The 24,139-nt window shown below is 42.3% G+C and overlaps 3 protein-coding genes across 3 annotated transcripts; all 3 read left to right on the top strand.

Annotated features, from left to right (window-relative positions):
* The first annotated feature begins 178 nt into the window (after nt 1–178).
* On the top strand, nt 179–23,091 carry LOC145469731 (cyclic GMP-AMP synthase-like receptor). Its single transcript, XM_081453517.1, has 2 exons — nt 179–1,524; nt 22,205–23,091. Exons 1-2 carry the CDS (start codon nt 179–181, stop codon nt 22,710–22,712), a joined length of 1,854 nt encoding a protein of 617 aa, XP_081309643.1. The 3' UTR covers nt 22,713–23,091.
* On the top strand, nt 6,141–7,991 carry LOC145469737 (cyclic GMP-AMP synthase-like receptor). Its single transcript, XM_081453522.1, has one exon. The coding sequence runs from the start codon at nt 6,141–6,143 to the stop codon at nt 7,989–7,991; it is 1,851 nt and encodes a 616-aa protein (XP_081309648.1).
* On the top strand, nt 10,085–12,528 carry LOC145469736 (cyclic GMP-AMP synthase-like receptor). Its single transcript, XM_081453521.1, has one exon. It carries the CDS (start codon nt 10,085–10,087, stop codon nt 11,933–11,935), a length of 1,851 nt encoding a protein of 616 aa, XP_081309647.1. The 3' UTR covers nt 11,936–12,528.
* Nucleotides 23,092–24,139: the final 1,048 nt, after the last annotated feature.

The raw sequence follows: 24,139 nt of genomic DNA, 5'->3' as shown, positions 1-24,139 counted from the left end.
TCTTAATCGTAATCGTGACAAGTATTCAAAACGTCATTTCCAAAGTATAATATTCATAGGTCAATATAAAGTCTATCAGCTTACAGAAAAAATTACTCTTTGTTGTCCCATTCCAAGAAAGAAAGGATATGTTTGGCGCGGTGAAATAGGGGCCGTGAAATAGTCAAATTGCGTCTTCATGGCTGAAATTGTAAAGCGTTTTGAGGAAAAGGCAAGGTTTCAAGATGAAAACGAAGCCGAATTGATTCGAGAGAAACTCGAGCAATTCTTGACCAACATTCTGGCGGAGGTGGAAAAGCGAGACAAGCGATTTCAGAGTACACTTATTAAGAGCGGAAGTGTTTACGAAGGAACGAAGGTTTGCCAGCCAGATGAATTCGACTTCATGATCAGAATTGACTCACTCACCGACAAACCATTATTTCGTGCATGCAACAAAGGCGAAGGCTACGTCAAACTATTCCTTGATGAACAAGAGTGGGAAGAATTCAAAGATGATGAAGGCTTCTTCAACCCACATATGATCTCCCGTTTCTTCAAGAAGCTTGTCAATGCATGTCTAAGTGACACCGAGCTACCTGAAGGACTGGCCATCAAACGAGTAGGGCAAGACGTGTTTAATGAAATATGGTGGCCTGTGTATTCTGGGCTACTGGGAAATATCGATGGCCAAGAAAGTTCACCTGTGATGTACTCGGAAAGTCACGGACCGGCAACAACACTTTACATTGAATGGCAAGGCGGCAATAGTTATAGAAATCTAATCGTAAGAGTGGATTTGACACTGACTTTGGATTATCACAAATCCAAGCTCCCTGTTGAGTTGACAACGTGTTCCCAAGAAATAGATCCAATTCTTCAAAAGTGCGGATTCCACGTTGTTCCCGCTGGATATGACAGCTGGCGTATTTCGTTTTCCATGGCGGAAAAAGAAATTCTGGCCTTTTCTCCGGACGGTTTTAAAGCATGCTGCCGAGTCCTGAAAGTCATGAGAGATGAGATATCGAAGAAACTGAGATGGGATTCAACCTTGATTCCATCATACCTGTTGAAGACCGTCCTTCTTTCAGAGCTGTTCATAACGGACCGCTATCGCTGGGATAAAGATTGTAGGGCCCAAAGGACAATTCAAGCTTTAGAGCTGGCCTTGCAAGGTGTGAAGACGGCGACAATTCCGAACTTCTTCATACCAGGACACAATCTACTAACAGTGGCTGATCACGACAACAAACTGCGCCAATGTGTCCTGGAAGACATGTTAAATCAGATGAAGGTTTTGGAATTGGCGTACACACAAAAGGACGCCAAGAAGATAAAACAACAGATCAGGGCTTTACAAATGACAGATTTGGTGGATTACATGATCTCAGGCCTCCCTACTGGAAAAAACCCGACTGCTGTTTGGAACAAAATGTTTTTAAACATTGATAACCTTCCTTTTAGTCCTTTGGGGAGACGTGGCTCTCGCCGGTTTATGATCAATGACCTCAACATCACAGAGCTTGACGAAGGTGGCTACAGAAGGTTGATCCAAATATGGAAAGCGTTTGAAGCTTTCTTTCAGGAGTTATTGAATACTCTTGAGGGGGAGCTAAATTTGTTAGCTCGTAAATTCTACATCAGAACCTGCGAGATGAAAGAGAAATTCGAGTCTGAGCACAAAGGGCTTTGTGAGCAACAAGTCGAGGAGGTTCCTCTTCGTCAAATTGTTATCGAATGGTTTGATGACGTTGTTTCTTGTTACACTAAAGAAGACAACTCAAGCTTGCCAAATATTCACAAAGCAATTTCTCTGGAGTACAAGGCGTCAGGTTTCCTTAAAGACGTTGCTGATGTTACAGTGAACGAAGGTAGTGACAAGGGGCTTGCTCTTTTAAAAAAGCGTATCGAGCCGTTGCTCTCCATCGTCCCTGAGAATTACATCATGGCCGCTGTTGTTGATCATGTTAGCCAATTAATTCTGCACTCTAAACAAGTATTGAAACGTAAACTCGATTACATCACGATACCCGAGTTAGATTTAGATTGAGCTCAGTGTGAGGAGACATTGAAAACGCCACTAATTACGAGGAAACATCCCGTATTACGTGGACTCTTGGTTTGTTGTCCAGTCACAGAGCGAGGACACTAGATTTTTAACATCCCATAAGTGGACAACTCCGCTAAGTAGTGTGTGCCCTTGTAAGTGGCTTAACTACACTACATTATTTCGAGCAGTTAGGTTAGGTTGTGAAACTTTGGCCTTGGATGTGTGCGGGTTATCTATGGCCGGATAACAGTTTTCATTATGTTTTTAATTCTCAGCGCTTTAAAGTGCTAGTGAAACGAAATTTTCCTATGTGAGATTTTTGCCTAGTAATAAAGTTTCAACCTTACTTGGAAACACTGCAGACTTTTTTTTCGCATACGGTAAAACGTCTTAATCCAGTCACAGAGTGAAAAAAGCGTGTTAATCGTAATGGTCACAAGTATCACAAGTATGCAAAACATCATTCTGTATCTGTTGATAATTAATCTATCTTGTTGTTCACTGGCTAGAAGTGCTCAAGCTTACTGCAGTAAGGTTATACGTTGCCTAAATGAAGGTCTTTGGGTTATTCCGCATACCTGCTCTCCCTTCTATATATAGCTTTAATTGTCAGCCAAGAATTCAAAGGGGAAACCGGCGCTTATATGCCCGGCGCTTACACAACTTCGTTAGGGAAGTTAAATAGGCTTTTAAACGGAGGGTTTAATAAGCGGAATGTAAAAAACCGTTTCGCAATGAGTTACCGTGTTGATCGAAATACGTTTTCCTTATACTCGTTCAGCTTCAAAAAATGGCATAATAAATCGAGCTCATATCATTTTAAACCAGAGAGGGGCTTACAATGGGAAGTAATATTTTGTTTACAAGTAGATGAGCCTATATATAACCGGAGGGGCTTATAAGCGGCATTTTACGGTATGGCACGCTTTCCGACATTCAACCAAGAGTTCCGTAACTTTTGTAACGGAGTAATTGTTCAACTTTCGAATTGCGAACCATTTAATCGAATTCCGGGAACTCCGAAAGGGAAGTGAAAATTTCAAGTAAAAATATTTCGAAAATTTGGTTACACCTCGCCAGGATGTACTCCTTTTCCGAAATTTTTATTGGCCACTATAAAGTTCAGGACATTTAAACCGTAAATTGTGGTGAAAGGACAGCGCTCTGTGAATCAGCAGAGTCGAGAAGCGCTCAAGTTTATTGAATTATAAGGTAATAATTTCCTGATTGAAGGAACTGATATATGCTCTGTTATACAAGCCAAGGAATATGCCTGCTATCAAGACATTTGACCTTACAACAATTTGATTCAGTCTCTGCTTGCATGACCAACAGCAGATAATTGAACGTTCCTGTTTTTATCAACTTGTAGGAAAATAGCGTGACTCTTCCTGTTTTACGGAGAAGTGTTTTTTATTACAGCTTTGTAAAAATATGACATTGTGTTCAAGAATCTTAAGGTGTCAGAAATGTTGTTCCAAGTAACGGCCAGTGATTGTTTTACTGATTTTAAGTCAAAGCGAGTAGTTAGGTTTAGGTACTTGAGAACGTCTCCCTTCTATCGTATTCGTTCATTTCGTAACTGTGTGAGTTAGGGCACCTACCTTTAAGTTAGATCAGAATAATTGACTGTCTTTAGCGTCTACTTCCAAATGCGCCTAAACGATTCCTATAATGCGTCAGTCAATTCCAGCAGTGCCCATCCCCCCTCCCCGGGCTAACCCCCCGGGCATTAACATTTTTTTAAAATAAATGGGCAAATTCCCCGGGGTTGGGACACATAATATAAGCTTTCTAAATGCCCCGGGGTGGGGACGAAGAAACACGGCAAATGCCCTGCCCCCGGGATCGTCGCCTTCCAACACCTCTGCAGTTTTCTTTTATTAATCAGTGAGTAAAACGTTCAACTGTTCAGTATTTTAATGCAACGGTAAGACTTCAAGGACAACAGTACGTGTTAGTTGATTCTGATTACATTTATTTCTTTATATTTTTTTTTAACAGTTTGCTAGAGGATAGCTGGGATCGCGGCGGACGTGCCTCCAGCCGCGAGCGATGATAGGTGCCTGTTTTCGCAGGCTACTTTTTCTGTGAAGAATCAAGACATTTTAAATAATGATGCATTGCATTTTAAGCTCGCAAGATCTGTCTTGAAGATCGCATCATTTGAATTCGCAAACCTTAAGTATTTTAACTCCACTTTCATGAATTTGAAAAATGCTGGGCTAGTTTTGAATGCGAAATGCAAAATAGTCGTGTTCACGTCAGTGATTGTTTTGTGATAAACAACATATAGTTCACCTTGTCGTTTATATTTATATGCTTACAAGTGATGAAGAAATATCTAAAATTGAGAAAACACACCTTTAAAACATCTACAAGTTTCTCTAGTCTCTGACGGACAAGTCATTGTTCGACAAACGCCTCGTCTTTCCCGATGAACTCACCCATGGCACTTTCGAAAACACGTGTGTCAAATGCCCGGGGATCGCCCCGGGGTACGCAAATGCCCAGCCCCCGGGCTTCGATAAAATTGCAGATGCCCCACCCACGGGACCGACAACGTGAACAAATGCCCCGCGGTTGACCGGGGGCGGGGGATGGGCACTTCTGGAATAGACTGATGCATAAGCGAAGAAAAATACGACGGTGTCATTTGATCATAGTACTGGTTTGTAAACCAAAGTACCTTGTGAGAGCAGTATTTGCAGTTGTTCATAAATGTCCTCTTCCAGAACTGCTTTTTACCTTTTAAATCAAATCATGGCTCAGTCATGCTGAATTTACCAGCGGAAATATTCGAAGAAATGTTCGAAAAAAGCGTCTTAATCGTAATCGTAACAAGTATGCAAAACATCATTCTGTATCGGTTGATAATTAATCTATCTTGTTGTTCACTGGCTAGAAGTGCTCAAGCTTACTGCAGTAAGGTTATACGTTGCCTAAATGAAGGTCTTTGGGTTATTCCGCATACCTGCTCTCCCTTCTATATATAGCTTGAATTGTGAGCCAAGAATTCAGAGTGTCAGGTGAAACTATTTTGCTTCAGTCATATGCTCACGTCGCAGTTTCCCGGAAAACTCTGCATACATGAAGAACAACAATGGTTCGAACACAACCGTTTTAACACAAAGTAAACTTTATTTTAATAAGCGCTCCCAAAACCAAACTCGGTGTTACCGACCTTCACCACAAGATGTTACTAACTATTTTAAAGTAAGTCTTTATCAACATCCCACCAACAGAACTCCCGGAATTGATCAATGCGCTGTTATAGAAACCAACGAATAAGCCTGCCATCAAAACACATGACGCTGGGTCACAAACAACGGAAATTGTCCAACATTTTTTACAAGTCAGTTGAAATACATTGACACAAGGAAAATCAAACATCCCACGTGGGGTTTGTTGAAGCCATTTGGCTGGATTTTTGGTGGAGACGTGCGGCATTCACTGCCCTATTTCAGATACCCTGCAGTATAGGCGTCATTTTCGAACGGAACGCTCGATAGACCAGGTTTTCGAAGCCGCTTTCTTGGATTGTGACCTTTAGAGGGTTGGGGAGATGCGGGGAGTGATCCATATATACTCTTAGTCTCTCCATACTACGGTACGCTCGGGCAGACTGGCCCAGTTTGGCGTGACTTCCCTTAGAAATGCGTCCTCAATCTCAGCATAAACACGCAAAAACGAACTTGGCCAATATCCGGCATTTTGACCTCGCGCTTGTTCAATAACGAATACATATGAAGGAACAGCGTTACTAAAAGATCGATCTCCATTTCAATTTACTGCTCTCGCGTCAAGGTCAGGTGCTTGCTACGGTCTGAATTAATGCTAGGATAACTTTTACTACTCTCTCTCAATTTTCTTGTGTAGTACATCTAATGTAGTCTAGTTAAGTCTAGTCCTATTTGGTTGAACATTTATTTCAATGTTCCTCATTAGGCCATGTCACTTTCAAAGTATAATATTAATAGGGCAATATAAAATATATCAACTTACAGAAATGTTACTCTTTGTTTTCTTGTTCCAAGAAAGAAAGGGTATCTTTGGCGCGTGACTCATTCCGGTGAAAAAAGGGAAAATGAAATAGTCAGACTGCGTCTTCATGGCTGAAACTGTGGAACGTTTAGAGAAAAAGGCAAGGTTTGAAGATGAAAACGAAGCCGAATGGATTCGAGAGAAACTCGAGCAATTCTTGACCAACATTCTGGCGGAGGTGGAAAAGCGAGACAAGCGATTTCAGAGTACTCTTATTAAGAGCGGAAGTGTTCACGAAGGAACGAAGGTTTGCCAGCCAGATGAATTCGACTTCATGATCAGAATTGACTCACTCACCGACAAACCATTATTTCGTCCATGCGACAAAGGCGAAGGCTACGTCAAACTATTCGTTGCTGAACAAGAGTGGGAAGAATTCAAAGATGACGAAGGCTTCTTCAACCCACATATGATCTCCCGTTTCTTCAAGAAGCTTGTCAATGCATCTCTAAGTGACGCCGGACTACCTGAAGGACTGGCCATCAAACGAGTAGGGCAAGACGTGTTTAATGAAATATGGTGGCCTGTGTATTCTGGGCTACTGGGAAATATCGATGGCCAAGAAAGTTCACCTGTGATGTACTCGGAAAGTCACGGACCGGCTACAACACTTTACATTGAATGGCAAGGCGGCAATAGTTATAGAAATCTAATCGTAAGAGTGGATTTGACACTGACTTTGGATTATCACAAATCCAAGCTCCCTGTTGAGTTGACAACGTGTTCCCAAGAAATAGGTGGAATTCTTCAAAAGTGCGGATTCCACGTTGTTCCCGCTGGATATGACAGCTGGCGTATTTCGTTTTCCATGGCAGAAAAAGAAATTCTGGCCTTTTCTCCGGACGGTTTTAAAGCATGCTGCCGAGTCCTGAAAGTCATGAGAGATGAGATATCCAAGGAACTGGGATGGGATTCAACCTTGATTCCATCATACCTGTTGAAGACCGTCCTTCTTTCAGAGCTGTTCATAACGGACCGCTATCGCTGGGATAAAGATTGTAGGGCCCAAAGGACAATTCAAGCTTTAGAGCTGGCCTTGCAAGGTGTGAAGACGGAGACAATTCCGAACTTCTTCATACCAGGGCAAAATCTACTAACTGTGGCTGATCAGGACAACAAACTGCGCCAATGTGTCCTGGAAGACATGTTAAATCAGATGAAGGTTTTGGAATTGGCGTACACACAAAAGGACGCCAAGAAGATAAAACAACAGATCAGGGCTTTACAAATGAGAGATTTGGTAGATTACATGATCTCAGGTCTCTTTGCTGGAAAAAACCCGACTGCAGTTTGGAACAAAATGTTTTTAAACATTGATAACCTTCCTTCTGGAGCTTTGGGGAGACGTGGCTCTCGCCGGTTTATGATCAATGACCTCAACACCACAGAGCTTGATGAAGGTGGCTACCAAAGGTTGAGCCAAATATGGAAAGCGTTTGAAGCTTTCTTTAAGAAGTTACTGAATACCCTTGAAGGGGAGCTAAATTCGTTAGCTCGTAAATTCTACATCAGAACCTGCGAGATGAAAGAGAAATTCGAGTCTGAGCACAAAGAGCTTTGTGAACAACAAGTCGAGGAGGTTCCTCTTCGTCAAATTGTTATTGAATGGTTTGATGAGCTTGTTTCTTGTTACACTAAAGAAGACAACTCAAGCTTGCCAAATATTCACAAAGCAATTTCTCCGGAGTACAAGGCGTCAGGTTTCCTTAAAGACGTTGCTGATGTTACAGTTAACGAAGGTGGTGACAAAGGGCTTGCTCTTTTAAAACAGCGTATCGAACCGTTGCTCTCCATGGTCCATGAGAATTACATCATGGCCGCTGTTGTTGATCATGTTAGCCAATTAATTCTGCACTCTAAAGAAGTATTGAAACGTAAACTCGATTACATCACGATACCCGAGCTAGATTTAGATTGAGCTCAGTGTGAGGAGACATTGAAAACGCCACTAATGCCAGGCGACATCCCGTACTACGTGGACTCTTGGTTTTTTGTCCAGTCACAGGGTGATGACACTAGATTTTTAATATCCCATAAGTGGAGAACTCTGCTGAATAGACATTTTCTGTTTCCAAGTGTGTGCCCTTGTAAGTGACTTAGCTATATTACATTAGCTTGAGCAGTTAGGTTAGGCGGGGAACCTTTTGCATGTAAATTGGCCTTTGATGTCTGTGGGTTATCTATAGCCGGATAACAGTTTTCATTACGTTTTTAATTCTAAGCGCTTTAAAGTCTCAGAAACAGGCCGTGGACATTGATCTGTTACATCTAGTGCATGGAGGCTACCAATCAATCTAGATACTTTCGTTGCTTCATGCCATGACAGTGTTTTAATTAAAACAAGGCGATTTGTTATTACTTCAGTATGTTACACCCATTATTGTTTTATTTACCTTGACCAAAGGTCTAGTAGAACTATGTATCTTTTAAACAGAATTGTTACAGTTTCTGACAGGTAATCGAAGTCATCTCAGATGGCTGAAAATTTGATCCGTTGACTGATTGCACGTTTGTCATTGATCCATCCTTATTACAGCTGATAGATTAAGTCCTTGTTGCAGAGCGAATTTAGCGATGACTCTTTAGACTGTGCATATGTCAAGTGAACCCAGTTTATTCCGTTGTGCTCGTTTCAGAATCCACGAATTTAAGTGGAATAAAAAAAACAAAACAAAACAAAACAAAACAAAACAAAACAAAACAAAACAAAGCAAAACAAAAACAAAAAAAAACTCACCTCCTGACGACGATTTCAGCTTCTACTGTGCCTGTAAGGAATCAGTCTTCACAAGTTAGACTAGTGAGACCCTGAATTTACTGTCAAACATTGTGCAGCCCCATGCTTTGGAAGGTATTGTTTTTGATGCACGACATATACGCGTTGTCTCATGGTTTCTTCTACAATGCTTCAGCTTACTGTAGAGGCAACTTGTCCCCCTACCCCTTCCATACTGTGCCAAATTTCCCACCCCATCAATGTTTGGAAAAATTCCCAACACAAAAGCGCATCGAGTAGTCAAATGCCCAGGGTTTGTTCGGGAAGATGTTGATCGCTGCCTCTATTTGACAGTTAGCTTAATCCAAACGTAAGGGAAGCTTGAGGCTTATCAATATGGCATAAGTAAAGTGAAGCCTTGGAGCCGACTGGCTCATAGCTGCCGGAGCTTATCCCGGTTGCTGTAGCATAAAGCGGCTAGGAGTAATTCTACTTCCCCTGGACGAGATGCTAGTCTATCGCAGATTTAATAGTACTTAAGTAAGAATGCAAGAAATTATGCTTAGAGATGGTCGATGAATTGTCAAACACAATTTAGGCCGGCACACACCGGTGGACATATTGAGGGGACATGACTAGTGCTAACACAAAGATATAAAAACTTCTGCACTGTCTAACAAATTAGAGCAGGTACATTATGCCTTTTACGTTGATATAATTTGATAAATCATCATAGCACACGACCTACCACTTCTTAGGTTTAAACTGCTTCACAAATGCGTCCTCAGTCTCAGCATAAACAAGCAAAAAAGAACTTGGCCAATATCCAGCCCTCTTGACCTCGCTCTCGGTCAATAATTTAATAACTCATATATATGAATTAACAGCGTTACTAAAGATCAACTTGCATTTTAATTTATTGCTCTCGCGCCAAGGTCAGGTGATTGTTATTGTCTGAATTAATGCTGGAATAATTTTTACTACTCGCCATCTATTTTGTTGAGTAGTACATTTAATATAGTCTAGTTAAGTCTAGTCTTGGTTAAACCTTTATTTCATCATATTGTTCCTCATTGGGCCAAGTCATTTCCAAAGTATAATATTCATAGGGCAATATGAAATATATCAACTTACAGAAACGTTGCTCTTTGTTTTCTTGTTCCAAGAAAGAACTGTTTGGCGCGTGACTCATTCTAGTGAAAGAGGGCAAAATGAAATAGTCAAAGAAAGAAATGTTTGGCGCGTGACTCATTCCGGTGAAAAAGGGGAAAATGAAAGAGTCAAACTGCGTCTTCATGGCTGAAACTGTGGAACGTTTTGAGGAAAAGGCAAGGTTTCAAGATGAAAACGAAGCCGAATTGATTCGAGAGAAACTCGAGCAATTCTTGACCAACATTCTGGCGGAGGTGGAAAAGCGAGACAAGCGATTTCAGAGTACACTTATTAAGAGCGGAAGTGTTTACGAAGGAACGAAGGTTTGCCAGCCAGATGAATTCGACTTCATGATCAGAATTGACTCACTCACCGACAAACCATTATTTCGTCCATGCGACAAAGGCGAAGGCTACGTCAAACTATTCCTTGATGAACAAGAGTGGGAAGAATTCAAAGATGATGAAGGCTTCTTCAACCCACATATGATCTCCCGTTTCTTCAAGAAGCTTGTCAATGCATCTCTAAGTGACGCCGAGCTACCTGAAGGACTGGCCATCAAACGAGTAGGGCAAGACGTGTTTAATGAAATATGGTGGCCTGTGTATTCTGGGCTACTGGGAAATATCGATGGCCAAGAAAGTTCACCTGTGTTGTACTCGGAAAGTCACGGACCGGCAACAACACTTTACATTGAATGGCAAGGCGGCAATAGTTATAGAAATCCAATCGTAAGAGTGGATTTGACACTGACTTTGGATTATCACAAATCCAAGCTCCCTGTTGAGTTGACAACGTGTTCCCAAGAAATAGATCCAATTCTTCAAAAGTGCGGATTCCACGTTGTTCCCGCTGGATATGACAGCTGGCGTATTTCGTTTTCCATGGCAGAAAAAGAAATTCTGGCCTTTTCTCCGGACGGTTTTAAAGCATGCTGCCGAGTCCTGAAAGTCATGAGAGATGAGATATCGAAGAAACTGGGATGGGATTCAACCTTGATTCCATCATACCTGTTGAAGACCGTCCTTCTTTCAGAGCTGTTCATAACGGACCGCTATCGCTGGGATAAAGATTGTAGGGCCCAAAGGACAATTCAAGCTTTAGAGCTGGCCCTGCAAGGTGTGAAGACGGAGACAATTCCGAACTTCTTCATACCAGGAAAAAATCTACTAACTGTGGCTGATCAGGACAACAAACTGCGCCAATGTGTCCTGGAAGACATGTTAAATCAGATGAAGGGTTTGGAATTGGCGTACACACAAGAGGACGCCAAGAAGATAAAACAACAGATCAGGGCTTTACAAATGACAGATTTGGTAGATTACATGATCTCAGGTCTCTTTGCTGGAAAAAACCTGACTGCAGTTTGGAACAAAATGTTTTTAAACATTGATAACCTTCCTTTTAGTCCTTTGGGGAGACGTGGCTCTCGCCGGTTTATGATCAATGACCTCAACATCACAGAGCTTGATGAAGGCGGCTACAGAAGGTTGATTCAAATATGGAAAGTGTTTCAAGCTTTCTTTAAGAAGTTACTGAATACTCTTGAAGGGAAGCTAAATTTGTTAGCTCGTAAATTCTACATCAGAACCTGCGAGATGAAAGAGAAATTCGAGTCTGAGCACAAAGGGCTTTGTGAACAACAAGTCGAGGAGGTTCCTCTTCGTCAAATTGTTATCGAATGGTTTGATGACGTTGTTTCTTGTTACACTAAAGAAGACAACTCAAGCTTGCCAAATATTCACAAAGCAATTTCTCCGGAGTACAAGGCGTCAGGTTTCCTTAAAGACGTTGCTGATGTTACAGTGAACGAAGGTAGTGACAAGGGGCTTGCTCTTTTAAAACAGCGTATCGAGCCGTTGCTCTCCATGGTCCCTGAGAATTGCATCATGGCCGCTGTTGTTGATCATGTTAGCCAATTAATTCTGCACTCTAAACAAGTATTGAAACGTAAACTCGATTACATCACGATACCCGAGTTAGATTTAGATTGAGCTCAGTGTGAGGAGACATTGAAAACGCCACTAATTACGAGGAAACATCCCGTATTACGTGGACTCTTGGTTTGTTGTCCAGTCACAGAGCGAGGACACTAGATTTTTAACATCCCATAAGTGGACAACTCCGCTAAGTAGACATTTTCTGTTTGCAAGTGTGTGCCCTTGTAAGTGGCTTAGCTACACTACATTATGTCGAGCAGTTAGGTTAGGCTGCGAAACTTTGGCCTTTGATGTCTGCGGGTTATGTATGGCCGGATAACTGTTTTCATTATGTTTTTAATTCTCAGCGCTTTAAAGTGCTAGGGAAACGAAATTTTCCTATGTGAGATTTTTGCTTAGTAATAAAGTTTCAACCTTACTTGGAAACACTGCAGACTTTTTTTCGCATACGGTAAAACGTCTTAATCCAGTCACAGAGTGAAAAAAGCGTGTTAATCGTAATGGTCACAAGTATCACAAGTATGCAAAACATCATTCTGTATCTGTTGATAATTAATCTATCTTGTTGTTCACTGGCTAGAAGTGCTCAAGCTTACTGCAGTAAGGTTATACGTTGCCTAAATGAAGGTCTTTGGGTTATTCCGCATACCTGCTCTCCCTTCTATATATAGCTTTAATTGTCAGCCAAGAATTCAAAGGGGAAACCGGCGCTTATAAGCCCTGCGCTTACACAACTTCGTTAGGGAAGTTAAATAGGCTTTTAAACGGAGGGTTTAATAAGCGGAATGTAAAAAACCGTTTCGCAATGAGTTACCGTGTTGATCGAAATACGTTTTCCTCATACTCGTTCAGCTTCAAAAAATGGCATAATAAATCGAGTTCATATCATTTTAAACCAGAGAGGGGCTTATAATGGGAAGTAATATTTTGTTTACAGGTAGATGAGCCTATATATAACCGGAGGGACTTATAAGCGGCATTTTACGGTATGGCACGTTTTCGGACATTCAATCAAGAGTTCCGTAACTTTTGTAACGGCGTAATTGTTCAACTTTCGAATTGCGAACCATTTAACCGAATTCCGGAAACTCCAAAAGGAAGTGAAAATTTCAAGTAAAAATATTTCGAAAATTTCGTTACACCTCGCTAGGATGTACTCCTTTTCCGAAATTTTTATTGGCCACTATAAAGTTCACGACATTTAAACCGTAAATTGTGGTGAAAGGACAGCACTCTGTGAATCCACAGAGTCGAGAAGCGCTCAAGTTCATTGAATTATAAAGTAATAATTTCCTGATTGAAGGAACTGATATATGCTCTATTATACAAGCCAAGGAATATGCCTGCTATCAAGACATTTGACCTTACAACAATTTGATTCAGTCTCTGCTTGCATGACAACCAGCAGATAATTGAATGTTCCTGTTTTTATCAACTTGTAGGAAAATAGCGTGACTGCTCCTGTTTTACGGAGAAGTGTTCTTTATTACAGCTTTGTAAAAATGTGACATTGTGTTCAAGAATCTTAAGGTGTCAGAAATGTTGTTCCAAGTAACGGCCAGTGATTGTTTTACTGATTTTAATTCAAAGTGAATAGTTAGGTTTAGGTACTTGAGAACGTCTTCCTTCTATCGTATTCGTTCATTTCGTAACTGTGTGAGTTTGGGCACCTACCTTTCAGTTAAATCAGAATAATTGACTGTCTTTAGCGTCTACTTCCAAGTTCGCACAAACGATTCCTATAATGCGTCAGTCAATTCCAGCAGTGCCCATCCCCCCTCCCCGGGTTAATCCCCCGGGCATTAACATTTTTGTAAAATAAATGGGCAAATTTCCCGGGGTTGGGACACATAAGCTTTCTAAATGCCCCGGGGTGGGGACGAAGAAACACGGCAAATGCCCTGCCCCCGGGATCGTCGCCTTCCAACACCTCTGCAGTTTTTTTTTATTAATCAGTTAATAAAACGTTCAACTGTTCAGTATTTTAATGCAACGGTAAGACTTCAAGGACAACAGTACGTGTTAGTTGATTCTGATTACATTTATTTCTTTATATTTTTTTTTAACAGTTTGCTAGAGGATAGCTGGGATCGCGGCGGACGTGCCTCCAGCCGCGAGCGATGATAGGTGCCTGTTTTCGCAGGCTACTTTTCTGTGAAGAATCAAGACGTTTTAAATAATGATGCATTGCATTTTAAGCTCGCAAGATCTGTCTTGAAGATCGCATCATTTGAATTCGCAAACCTCAAGTATTTTAACTCCACTTTCACGAATTTAAAAAATGCTAGGCTAGTTTTGAATGCAAAATGCAAAATAGTCGTGTTCACGTCAGTGATTGTTTTGTGATAAACAACATATAGTTTGTATCAATCAGCTAAACTCAAGAAAGACGGGACAACAGAAGTCCGGCAAGAAAACACAAGCACAGGCTTTATTTCAAGTGAAGTCCACATGGAACTGACGCCATCTAACATACGGGAACTAAATGACGTAACGATGTAACGATATGTCACGCAACATGTCACATCTCCCCCAATATAGAAAAAGTAAGTAAAAATGAAATATGAAATAAAATAAAATAAGAAAATAATGAGCCATGCAAATCTAGCATAATAAATGTTCATTGGCAAGTGTTCAATGTCTATAACCCCTTCAAAGTCCAATGATCATGGGCCTGGCCTTGTAGCCACACAGCAAGTTCTATTAAGTCTCTTTAGTATTCAAATGTCAATGTTCAATAATAGTGAACCATAACAAGTGTTCAACAAACTAATCAAACATGCGATGCTAAAGTTAGGTTCAGTGTTCAGTACTCAAGGTTCAGTAACTGAGGCCAAGAAGCATGACAGTCAAGTATTGTAATCTGCGAGATAGGATGGTCTTTTTACAATCCGTCCTGAGCGGGTCCTTGTTATCACACCACAGTCCGACTCAGCTATCTCTCGGTTGAGTTCAACAAGGGAAGTACCAGTATCCAGGGTGTTGCTTGACTCTCCTTGACAAGTTGAGTCACCGGTTGTGTCAGGAGTGTTTGAGACTTGTGGTGGTAAATTAGTAGTAACCTCAGGAGGCAGCTCATTGGTTCTCTTCAGATGAACTCTGTTTCGTCTGTAAGACGTCCCATCTCCTGTCTCCACTTCATATGACCTCTCATCGAGCCTTTCCACGACAACTCCCTTCTTCCACTCCTTTTTTCCCAGTACAAACGGCTTCATTCGCACAGTGTCACCCTCGCTCAGAGGGGGTAGATCTCGGGCGTTGGTGTTGTAATACCGGGCTTGCCTTTGCTGGACTTCCTTCAATTTCTCTCTCTCGTGAGCCGAGTTGAGTGTCCTTGGCTCCAACAGGGTGCTAGTTGTAGGCAGTAGAGTTCTTGTTCTTCTATTCATGAGCCTCTGGACTGGACTGCTTCCAATGCTTTGTGATGGGGTGTTGCGTTCAGCAAGGAGCCCCAAGTAGAAATCGTCTCCAGCTTTGGCAGTCTTGCGAAGCAGTCGTTTGGCAGATTTGACAGCTGCCTCTACCTTGCCATTGGCTTTGCTGTTGTAGGGGGATGTAACACTATGCTCAATGTCCCAGGTCTTTGTCATTCTCTTGAATTCTGCAGCTGTAAATTGAGCGCCATTGTCACTTACGAGCTGACATGGACTGCCATGTCTGGCAAAATGAGCCTTGAGTTTCTTCACCACAGTCTCAGCATCTACACGGTGCAGCTTGTCCAGTTCCCAATAGCCACTATAGTAATCCACTGTCACCAGGTAGTCTGTCTGGTTCAGGGAGAATAGATCAACAGCTACTTTCTCCCACGGCCTCTGTGGCACTTCATGGGACATGAGGGTCTCCTTGCCATGCGAGATTTCAAACAGCCTACAGGGCTCGCAGGTTGAAATCCAGTGTCTGAGTTCAGAGTTCATGCCAGGCCAATACACACTTCCCTGTGCCCTCCTGAGACAGCCTTCAACACCAGCATGGGATGCATGTATGTCTCTCTTTACTTCGGCCCTAAGTCCCTGGGGTACAACAAGGCGCTCACCTTTGAAAACGAGCCCATCATAAATGCTAAGCTCATCTCTCATGCTGTAGTAGGGGACCAGTTGGGAAGGAACGTTGGACTTGTCCTCAGGCCAGCCTTTCAGTATGGTGCTCTTCAGGGCTTGTAAGGTGTCGTCTTGTTCAGTCTCCACTCGAAACTTCTGTAACTTCCCTTGTCCAATGGGCAGGAATTGGACGGCATTGACAACTTCAAATTCATTGCAGGTTTCTTGGCCATCAGCTGGTAGGTATGATCGGCTCATCATGTCTGCCAAGTGCTGTGTGTGACCCGGAGAATACTGCACTTCTATGTCATAGGCCAGACTTCTGAGCAACATGCCTTGTAGACGTTTCGGTGCCCTGTCAAGCGGTTTTTTGGTGATGGCTTCAAGTGGCTTGTGGTCCGATCTGACAACTACCCGGCGACCAAAGGCAAAGTGGTGCCACTTCTCCAGTGCAAAGACAATAGCAAGCATCTCCTTTTCTATGGTGGCATAACGGGTCTCAGGATCTGTAAGTGCTCTGCTAGCGTATGCCAGTGGTCGACCTTCTTGCATAAGTGCGGCACCAATTCCCAGGCTGCTGGCATCACACTGTATAACAAGCTCTTTGTCAGGACTGTAGTAGGCAAGGATTGGAGCCTGGGTGACTAGTTGTTTCACTTCATTGAAAGCTTTGTCTTCAGCATCGTCCCAGTACCATTCGACTCCCTTTTGTGTAAGTCTTCTGAGTGGTTCCATTACTTGGGAAAGCTTTGGAAGGAATTTTGCAAGATAATTAACAGTTCCGTTAAGTCTTTCAATGTCCTCCTTGGTCTTTGGTGTTTGCAGCTTTAGGATAGCTTCTACCTTACTTGGATCTGGTTTCAGACCCTCTGTAGTGAGTTGGTGCCCCATGAAATCCAGTTGTTTCACTCTCAGGGTCACTTTCTCCTTGTTGAGGCGGATGGATTTCTCTTCGCAGCGCTGGAAGAGTGATGTGAGGTTTCTGTCATGGTCCTGCGTGGCATCCTCAATGGTGTCTCCAACACCATAGATCAATATGTCATCAGCTATACAGGCAACACCCACCAGTCCTTCCAGGGCTTGATGGAGTCGTTTTTGGAAGATCTCAGAGCTAACAGAGAGTCCAAAGGGAAGACGTCTCCACCTGTACCTCCCGAATGGGGTAGAGAAAGTGGTAAGCAGACTGGACTCTTCTTCCAAGGTACAGTGCCAATAACCATGACTCAGATCAACTTTGCTGAAAACTTTCGCCTTTGCAAGGTCAGGGAGGATGTCATCCAGTACAGGAAGCTGGTAGTGTTCCCGCTTTAACGCGAGGTTAAGGGATCGTGGATCTATGCAGATCCGAAGACTTCCATCCTTTTTGGTTGCAATTGCCATCTGATTTACCCAGTCGGTGGGTTCATCTACGGGAGCGAGAACTCCTACCCCGACCAGTCTGTCAAGCTCCTGCTTAACCTGGTCTCGCAGCTCAACAGGCAGCCTTTTCGGTGGACGAAGTACCGGCTCTGCATCGGGCTTGATGGTCAGACGTACAGAGCCAGATAAGGTGCCAATGTCGCCATTGAATACATCAGGAAAAGCTTTTAAGACGTCTTGCTGGCCTTCAACTACTCCATTAACACTTTCAAAGTTATCATAGTTGACTGTGATCAGCTTCATCTTCTCAGCTGCCTTGCGACTCAGCAGTGGGGTTAGTTCAGCTTCAACAACAACAAACTTCAACATGTACTTCTTGGAGGTTTTGGGGTTCTCTAGGAGGAGTTTACAGGTACCAAGTGCTTTCATTTTTGCTTTGTTCCACATTTCGAGGGAAATGTTGGATGGCTGAATTTCACTGTTGCCTATGCAATTTCTGGGAATGATGCTGACAGTAGCTCCACAGTCTATTTGCAGTTTGACTGGGCTGGAGTTAATGTTCATTTCACAATAGATTGGCTTATCCTTCCTAGATGCAACACCATTGACAAAAGCATTAAGGGTCTTTACAGAGGCCACATCCGAGTCGGAGTCAGAGGAGTCACAGGCCTGATTCACTAGGTGCACCTTTCCTTTCGTCTCACAGACCACAGAGCCCTTCCAGTGATTCATTTTCCCGCATGCATTGCACCGTTTACCCCATGCAGGACACAATTCTTTTTTCAGAACATGAGTCTGCAAGCAGAATTTGCACTTGAGCTTTCGTGACTGCGTGGTTTTCCTGTCAGATGATGGTTCAGGGGGGTCACTCCGTTTGCCATTCGCTCTACGTGATTGGTTTACCCAGTGGACTTCCTCAACTTTTTCACTCGCACCAATTACCTGCAGTTGAGTTGTGGCACTTTCAGATGTGCGGCAAATATCAATACATCTCGTTAAATCCAGCTTTCGTTCTTGAAGGAGCCTTTTTCTGGCATCGCCATTTCTGATGCCGAGAACAATACGGTCTCGAAGAAGAGAATCAGTCATTCGAGGGCAAGTGCAAAAGTTACATGTTTCAGCCATGTTTCGTAGTGCGATCAGGTATGCATCGAAGCTTTCGCCGACTTCTTGATTTCTTTGGTTGAACTTGAAGCGTTCATACGTCTCGTTGACTTCACCCGTGAAGTACTCGTCAAACTTGGCTATTATGGTGTCGACCTTTTCGGGGTCTTCGCCGGTGTTGTACCGAAAGGCGTTGAAGATCTCCAATGCACCTTGACCGATGGTACAGAGAAAAAGGGCTTTTTGATATTGAGCATCTTGGCTGGTAATCTTCGCTACAACCGCGTAGTTAATCCAGGTTTGTTTCCATAATTTCCACTTTTTCGGCGAACAGTCCGCAAGGTTGAGTGGAGCAGGAGGTTTTACATGTGGTAATGGCGGGCGATTCGGTTGAGCAGCGCTCAAGGTTTGTGCAGAAACGGCGTCAGCTTCAACTCCGGTTGCAGGCATGACTTGCAGCGGTTCTGAGCAGATTCTCAACCGCTGCCACCATGTATCAATCAGCTAAACTCAAGAAAGACGGGACAACAGAAGTCCGGCAAGAAAACACAAGCACAGGCTTTATTTCAAGTGAAGTCCACATGGAACTGACGCCATCTAATATACGGGAACTAAATGACGTAACGATGCAACGATATGTCACGCAACATGTCACATAGTTCACCTTGTCGCTTATATTTATAAGCTTACAAGTGATGAAGAAATATCTAAAATTGAGACACACCTTTAAAACATCTACAAGTTTCTCTAGTATCTGACGGACAAGTCATTGTTCGACAAACGCCTCGTCTTTCCCGATGAACTCATCCATGGCACTTTCGAAAACACGTGTGTCAAATGCCCGGGGATCGCCCCGGCGTACGCAAATGCCCAGCCCCGGGCTGCGATAAAATTGCAGATGCCCCACCCCCGGGACTGACAACGTGAACAAATGCCCCGCGATTGACCGGGGGCGGGGGATGGGCACTTCTGGAATAGACTGATGCATAAGCGAAGAAAAATACGACGGTGTCATTTGATCATAGTACTGGTTTGTAAACCAAAGTACCTTGTGATAGCAGTATTTGCAGTTGTTCATAAATGTGCTCTTCAAGAGCTGCCTTTTACCTTTTAAATTAAATCATGGCTAAGTCATGCTGAATTTACCGGCGGAAATATTCGAAGAAATGTTCGAAAAAAGCGTCTTAATCGTAATCGTAACAAGCATGTAAAACATCATTCTGTATCTGTTGATAGTTAATCTATCTTGTTGTTCACTGGCTAAAAGTGCTCAAGCTTACTGCAGTAAGGTTATACGTTGCCTACATGAAGGTCTTTGGGTTATTCCGCATACCTGCTCTCCCTTCTATATATAGCTTGAATTGTCAGACAAGAATTCAGAGTGTCAGGTGAAACTATTTTGCTTCAGTCATATGCTCACGTCGCAGTTTCCCGGAAAACTCTGCATACATGAAGAACAACAATGGTTCGAACACAACCGTTTTAACACAAAGTAAACTTTATTTTAATAAGCGCTCCCAAAACCAAACTCGGTGTTACCGACCTTCACCACAAGATGTTACTAACTATTTTAAAGTAAGTCTTTATCAACATCCCACCAACAAAACTCCAAAAATTGATCAATGCACTGTTATCTGAAGCCAAGGAATATGCCTGCCATCAAAACACATGACCCTGGGTCACAAACAACGGAAATTGTCCAACATTTTTTACAAGTCAGTTGTAATACATTGACACAAGGAAAATCAAACATCCCACGTGGGGTTCGTTGAAGCCATTTGGCTGGAATTTTGGTGGAGACGTGCGGCATTCATTGCTCTATTTCAGATACCCTTCAGTATAGGCGTCATTTTCGAACGTAACGCTCGACAGACCAGGTTTTCGATGCCGCTTTCTTGGATTGTGACCGGTAGAGGGTTGGGGAGATGCCGGGGAGTGATCCATATATACTCTTAGTCTCTCCATACCACGGTGCGCTCGGGCAGACTGGCCCAGTTTGGCGTGACTTTCCTTACAAATGCGTCCTCAATCTCAGCAAAAACACGCAAAAACGAACTTGGCCAATATCCAGTCATCTTGACCTCGCGCTTGTTCAATAACGCATACATATGAAGGAACAGCGTTAATAAAAGATCAATTTGCATTTTAATTTACCGCCCTCGCGTCAAGGTCAGTTCATTCAGTGCTACTGTCTAAATTATTGCTGGAATAACTTTTACTACTCGCTCTCTATTTTCTTGTGTAGTACATTTAATATAGTCTAGCTTAGTCTAGTCTTATTTGGTTGCACATTTATTTCAATGTTCCTCATTCGGTCAAGTCACTTCCAAAGTATAATATTCGTATTTATATATAAAATCTATAAACTTACAGAAACAATTACTCTTTGTTGTCTCGTTCTAAGAAGGAAAGGATATAATTGCCACGTGACTTATTCCGGTAAAAAGGGAAAAACGAAATAGTCATACTGCGTCTTCATGGCTAAAATTGTGGAACATTTAGAGAAAAAGGCAAGGTTTGAAGATGAAAACGAAGCCGAATTGATTCGAGAGAAACTCGAGCAATTCTTGACCAACATTCTGGCGGAGGTGGAAAAGCGAGACAAGCGATTTCAGAGCACTGTTATTAAAAGCGGAAGTGTTTACGAAGAAACGAAGGTTTGCCAGCCAGATGAATTCGACTTCATGATCAGAATTGACTCACTCACCGACAAACCATTACTTCGTCCATGCGACAAAGGCGAAGGCTACGTCAAACTATTCCTTGATGAACAAGAGTGGGAAGAATTCAAAGATGATGAAGGCTTCTTCAACCCACATATGATCTCCCGTTTCTTCAAGAAGCTTGTCAATGCATCTCTAAGTGACGCCGAGCTACCTGAAGGACTGGCCATCAAACGAGTAGGGCAAGACGTGTTTAATGAAATATGGTGGCCTGTGTATTCTGGGCTACTGGGAAATATCGATGGCCAAGAAAGTTCACCTGTGATGTACTCGGAAAGTCACGGACCGGCTACAACACTTTACATTGAATGGCAAGGCGGCAATAGTTATAGAAATCTAATCGTAAGAGTGGATTTGACACTGACTTTGGATTATCACAAATCCAAGTTCCCCGTTGAGTTGACAACGTGTTCCCAAGAAATAGATCCAATTCTTCAAAAGTGCGGATTCCACGTTGTTCCCGCTGGATATGACAGCTGGCGTATTTCGTTTTCCATGGCGGAAAAAGAAATTCTGGCCTTTTCTCCGAACGGTTTTAAAGCATGCTGCCGAGTCCTGAAAGTCATGAGAGATGAGATATCGAAGAAACTGGGATGGGATTCAACCTTGATTCCATCATACCTGTTGAAGACCGTCCTTCTTTCAGAGCTGTTCATAACGGACCGCTATCGCTGGGATAAAAATTGTAGGGCCCAAAGGACAATTCAAGCTTTAGAGCTGGCCTTGCAAGGTGTGAAGACGGAGACAATTCCGAACTTCTTCATACCAGGGCAAAATCTACTAACTGTGGCTGATCACGACAACAAACTGCGCCAATGTGTCCTGGAAGACATGTTAAATCAGATGAAGGTTTTGGAATTGGCGTACACACAAGAGGACGCCAAGAAGAGAAAACAACAAATCAGGGCTTTACAAATGACAGATGTGGTGGATTACATAATCTCAGGCCTCCTTACTGGAAAAAGCCCGACTGCAGTTTGGAACAAAATGTTTTTGAACATTGATAACCTTCCTTTTGGTCCTTTGGGTGGACGTGGCTCTCGCCGGTTTATGACCTTTGACCTCAACACCACAGAGCTTGACGAAGGTGGCTACCAAAGGTTGAGCCAAATATGGAAAGCGTTTGAAGCTTTCTTTAAGAAGTTACTGAATACTCTTGAAGGGGAGCTAAATTTGTTAGCTCGTAAATTCTACATCAGAACCTGCGAGATGAAAGAGAAATTCGAGTCTGAGCACAAAGGGCTTTGTGAACAACAAGTCGAGGAGGTTCCTCTTCGTCAAATTGCTATTGAATGGTTTGATGACGTTGTTTCTTGTTACACTAAAGAAGACAACTCAAGCTTGCCAAATATTCACAAAGCAATTTCTCCGGAGTACAAGGCGTCAGGTTTCCTTAAAGACGTTGCTGATGTTACAGTGAAAGAAAGTGGTGACAAGGGGCTTGCTCTTTTAAAACAGCGTATCGAACCGTTGCTCTCCATGGTCCCTGAGAATTACATCACGGCCGCTGTTGTTGATTATGTCAGTAGCCAAATAATTCTGCACTCTAAAGAAGTATTGAAACGTAAACTCGATTACATCACGATACCCGAGTTAGATTTAGATTGAGCTCAGTGTGAGGAGACATTGAAAACGCCACTAATGCCAGGCGACATCCCGTACTACGTGGACTCTTGGTTTTTTGTCCAGTCACAGGGTGATGACACTAGATTTTTAATATCCCATAAGTGGAGAACTCTGCTGAATAGACATTTTCTGTTTCCAAGTGTGTGCCCTTGTTAGTGGCTTAACTACATTACATTATGTCGAGCAGTTAGCTTAGCAGGGGAAACTTTTGCATATAAATTGGCCTTTGATGTCTGCGGGTTATCTATGGGCGGATAAAAGTTTTCAATATAATTTTAATTCTAAGCGCTTTAAAGCCTTAGAACCAGGCCGTGGACACTGATCTATTGCATCAAGTGGAGGCTACCAATCAATCTAGATACTTTCGTTGCTTTATGCCTTGACAGTGTTTTAATTAAAACAAGGCCATTTGTTATTAGTTCAGTATGTTACACCCATTATTGTTTTATTTACCTTGACCAAAGGTCTAGTAGAACTGTCGATCTTTTAAACAGAGTTGTTACTTTTTCTGACAGGTAATTGAAGTCATTTCAGATGGCTGAAGATTTGATCCACTGATTAGATGTTTGTCATTGATCTATCCTTATTACACCTAATAGATTATATAAGTGCTTGTTGCAGAGGGAATTTAGTGCTGACTTTTTATACTGCACATATGTCAAGTGAACCCAGTTTATGTGATTATTAAAACTCAAAACAGAAGGGCAAACAATATACAGAAAACCTCACCGCAAAGTTACATTATTAACTCAAATCAAAATTCTACCTTTTCGTGTTAGCTCAATCGGGCTCTGAACAACCCGATCCAGGAGCTCCGCTTTTAGGCTGGCCTAAATCTATATATTAATTTATGCGATGCGTTAACGAGCAAGAGCGGACAATTTGACAAGTGTGCGGATCCACAGCTACTTTGACAACGTCATGACGAAATTTATGATCAATAACAGGACAAATGCATGAGAAACTGACCTCAATTTGTTAATTACTTAAGAAATAGAAAACATGTACGTGTTTCTATCGAGTTTTAGTATAAATCTAGCAGCCTTCTATCACAAATGCCGTTCTCTCGTTCTCTCTCGAAAAAGCTGTTGCCACAGCTTTTTTGAGTTCTCCCAAACTTTCACGGAGAACATGTTTTCTATTTCTTTTAGAAAACACCGGAACGAAAAAAAGGAAAACAGCTTGTTAACTTTGATTATCAAAGTGTAAATTCTCTTTGCTCGCGCCATCATTACGTCAACAGCTCGTGCTAGGTCTGTATTTCTATCGAGTTATAGAAAGACGACAATTTTTAACCAATCAGGTTGTATATTTCCTTAGGACTGTTTTGTAAAGTCATTTATCATCGACGTAAAATGAGTGTGTACTGCTTGTAAAGCAAAGCTTTAAACGATTTCGAAGCAGGCAAC

The sequence above is a fragment of the Orbicella franksi genome, chromosome 15, assembly GCF_964199315.1.
Source record: "Orbicella franksi chromosome 15, jaOrbFran1.1, whole genome shotgun sequence".
NCBI classification, from domain to species: Eukaryota; Metazoa; Cnidaria; class Anthozoa; order Scleractinia; family Merulinidae; genus Orbicella; species Orbicella franksi.
This window is presented reverse-complemented; position numbering and strand designations above follow the sequence as displayed.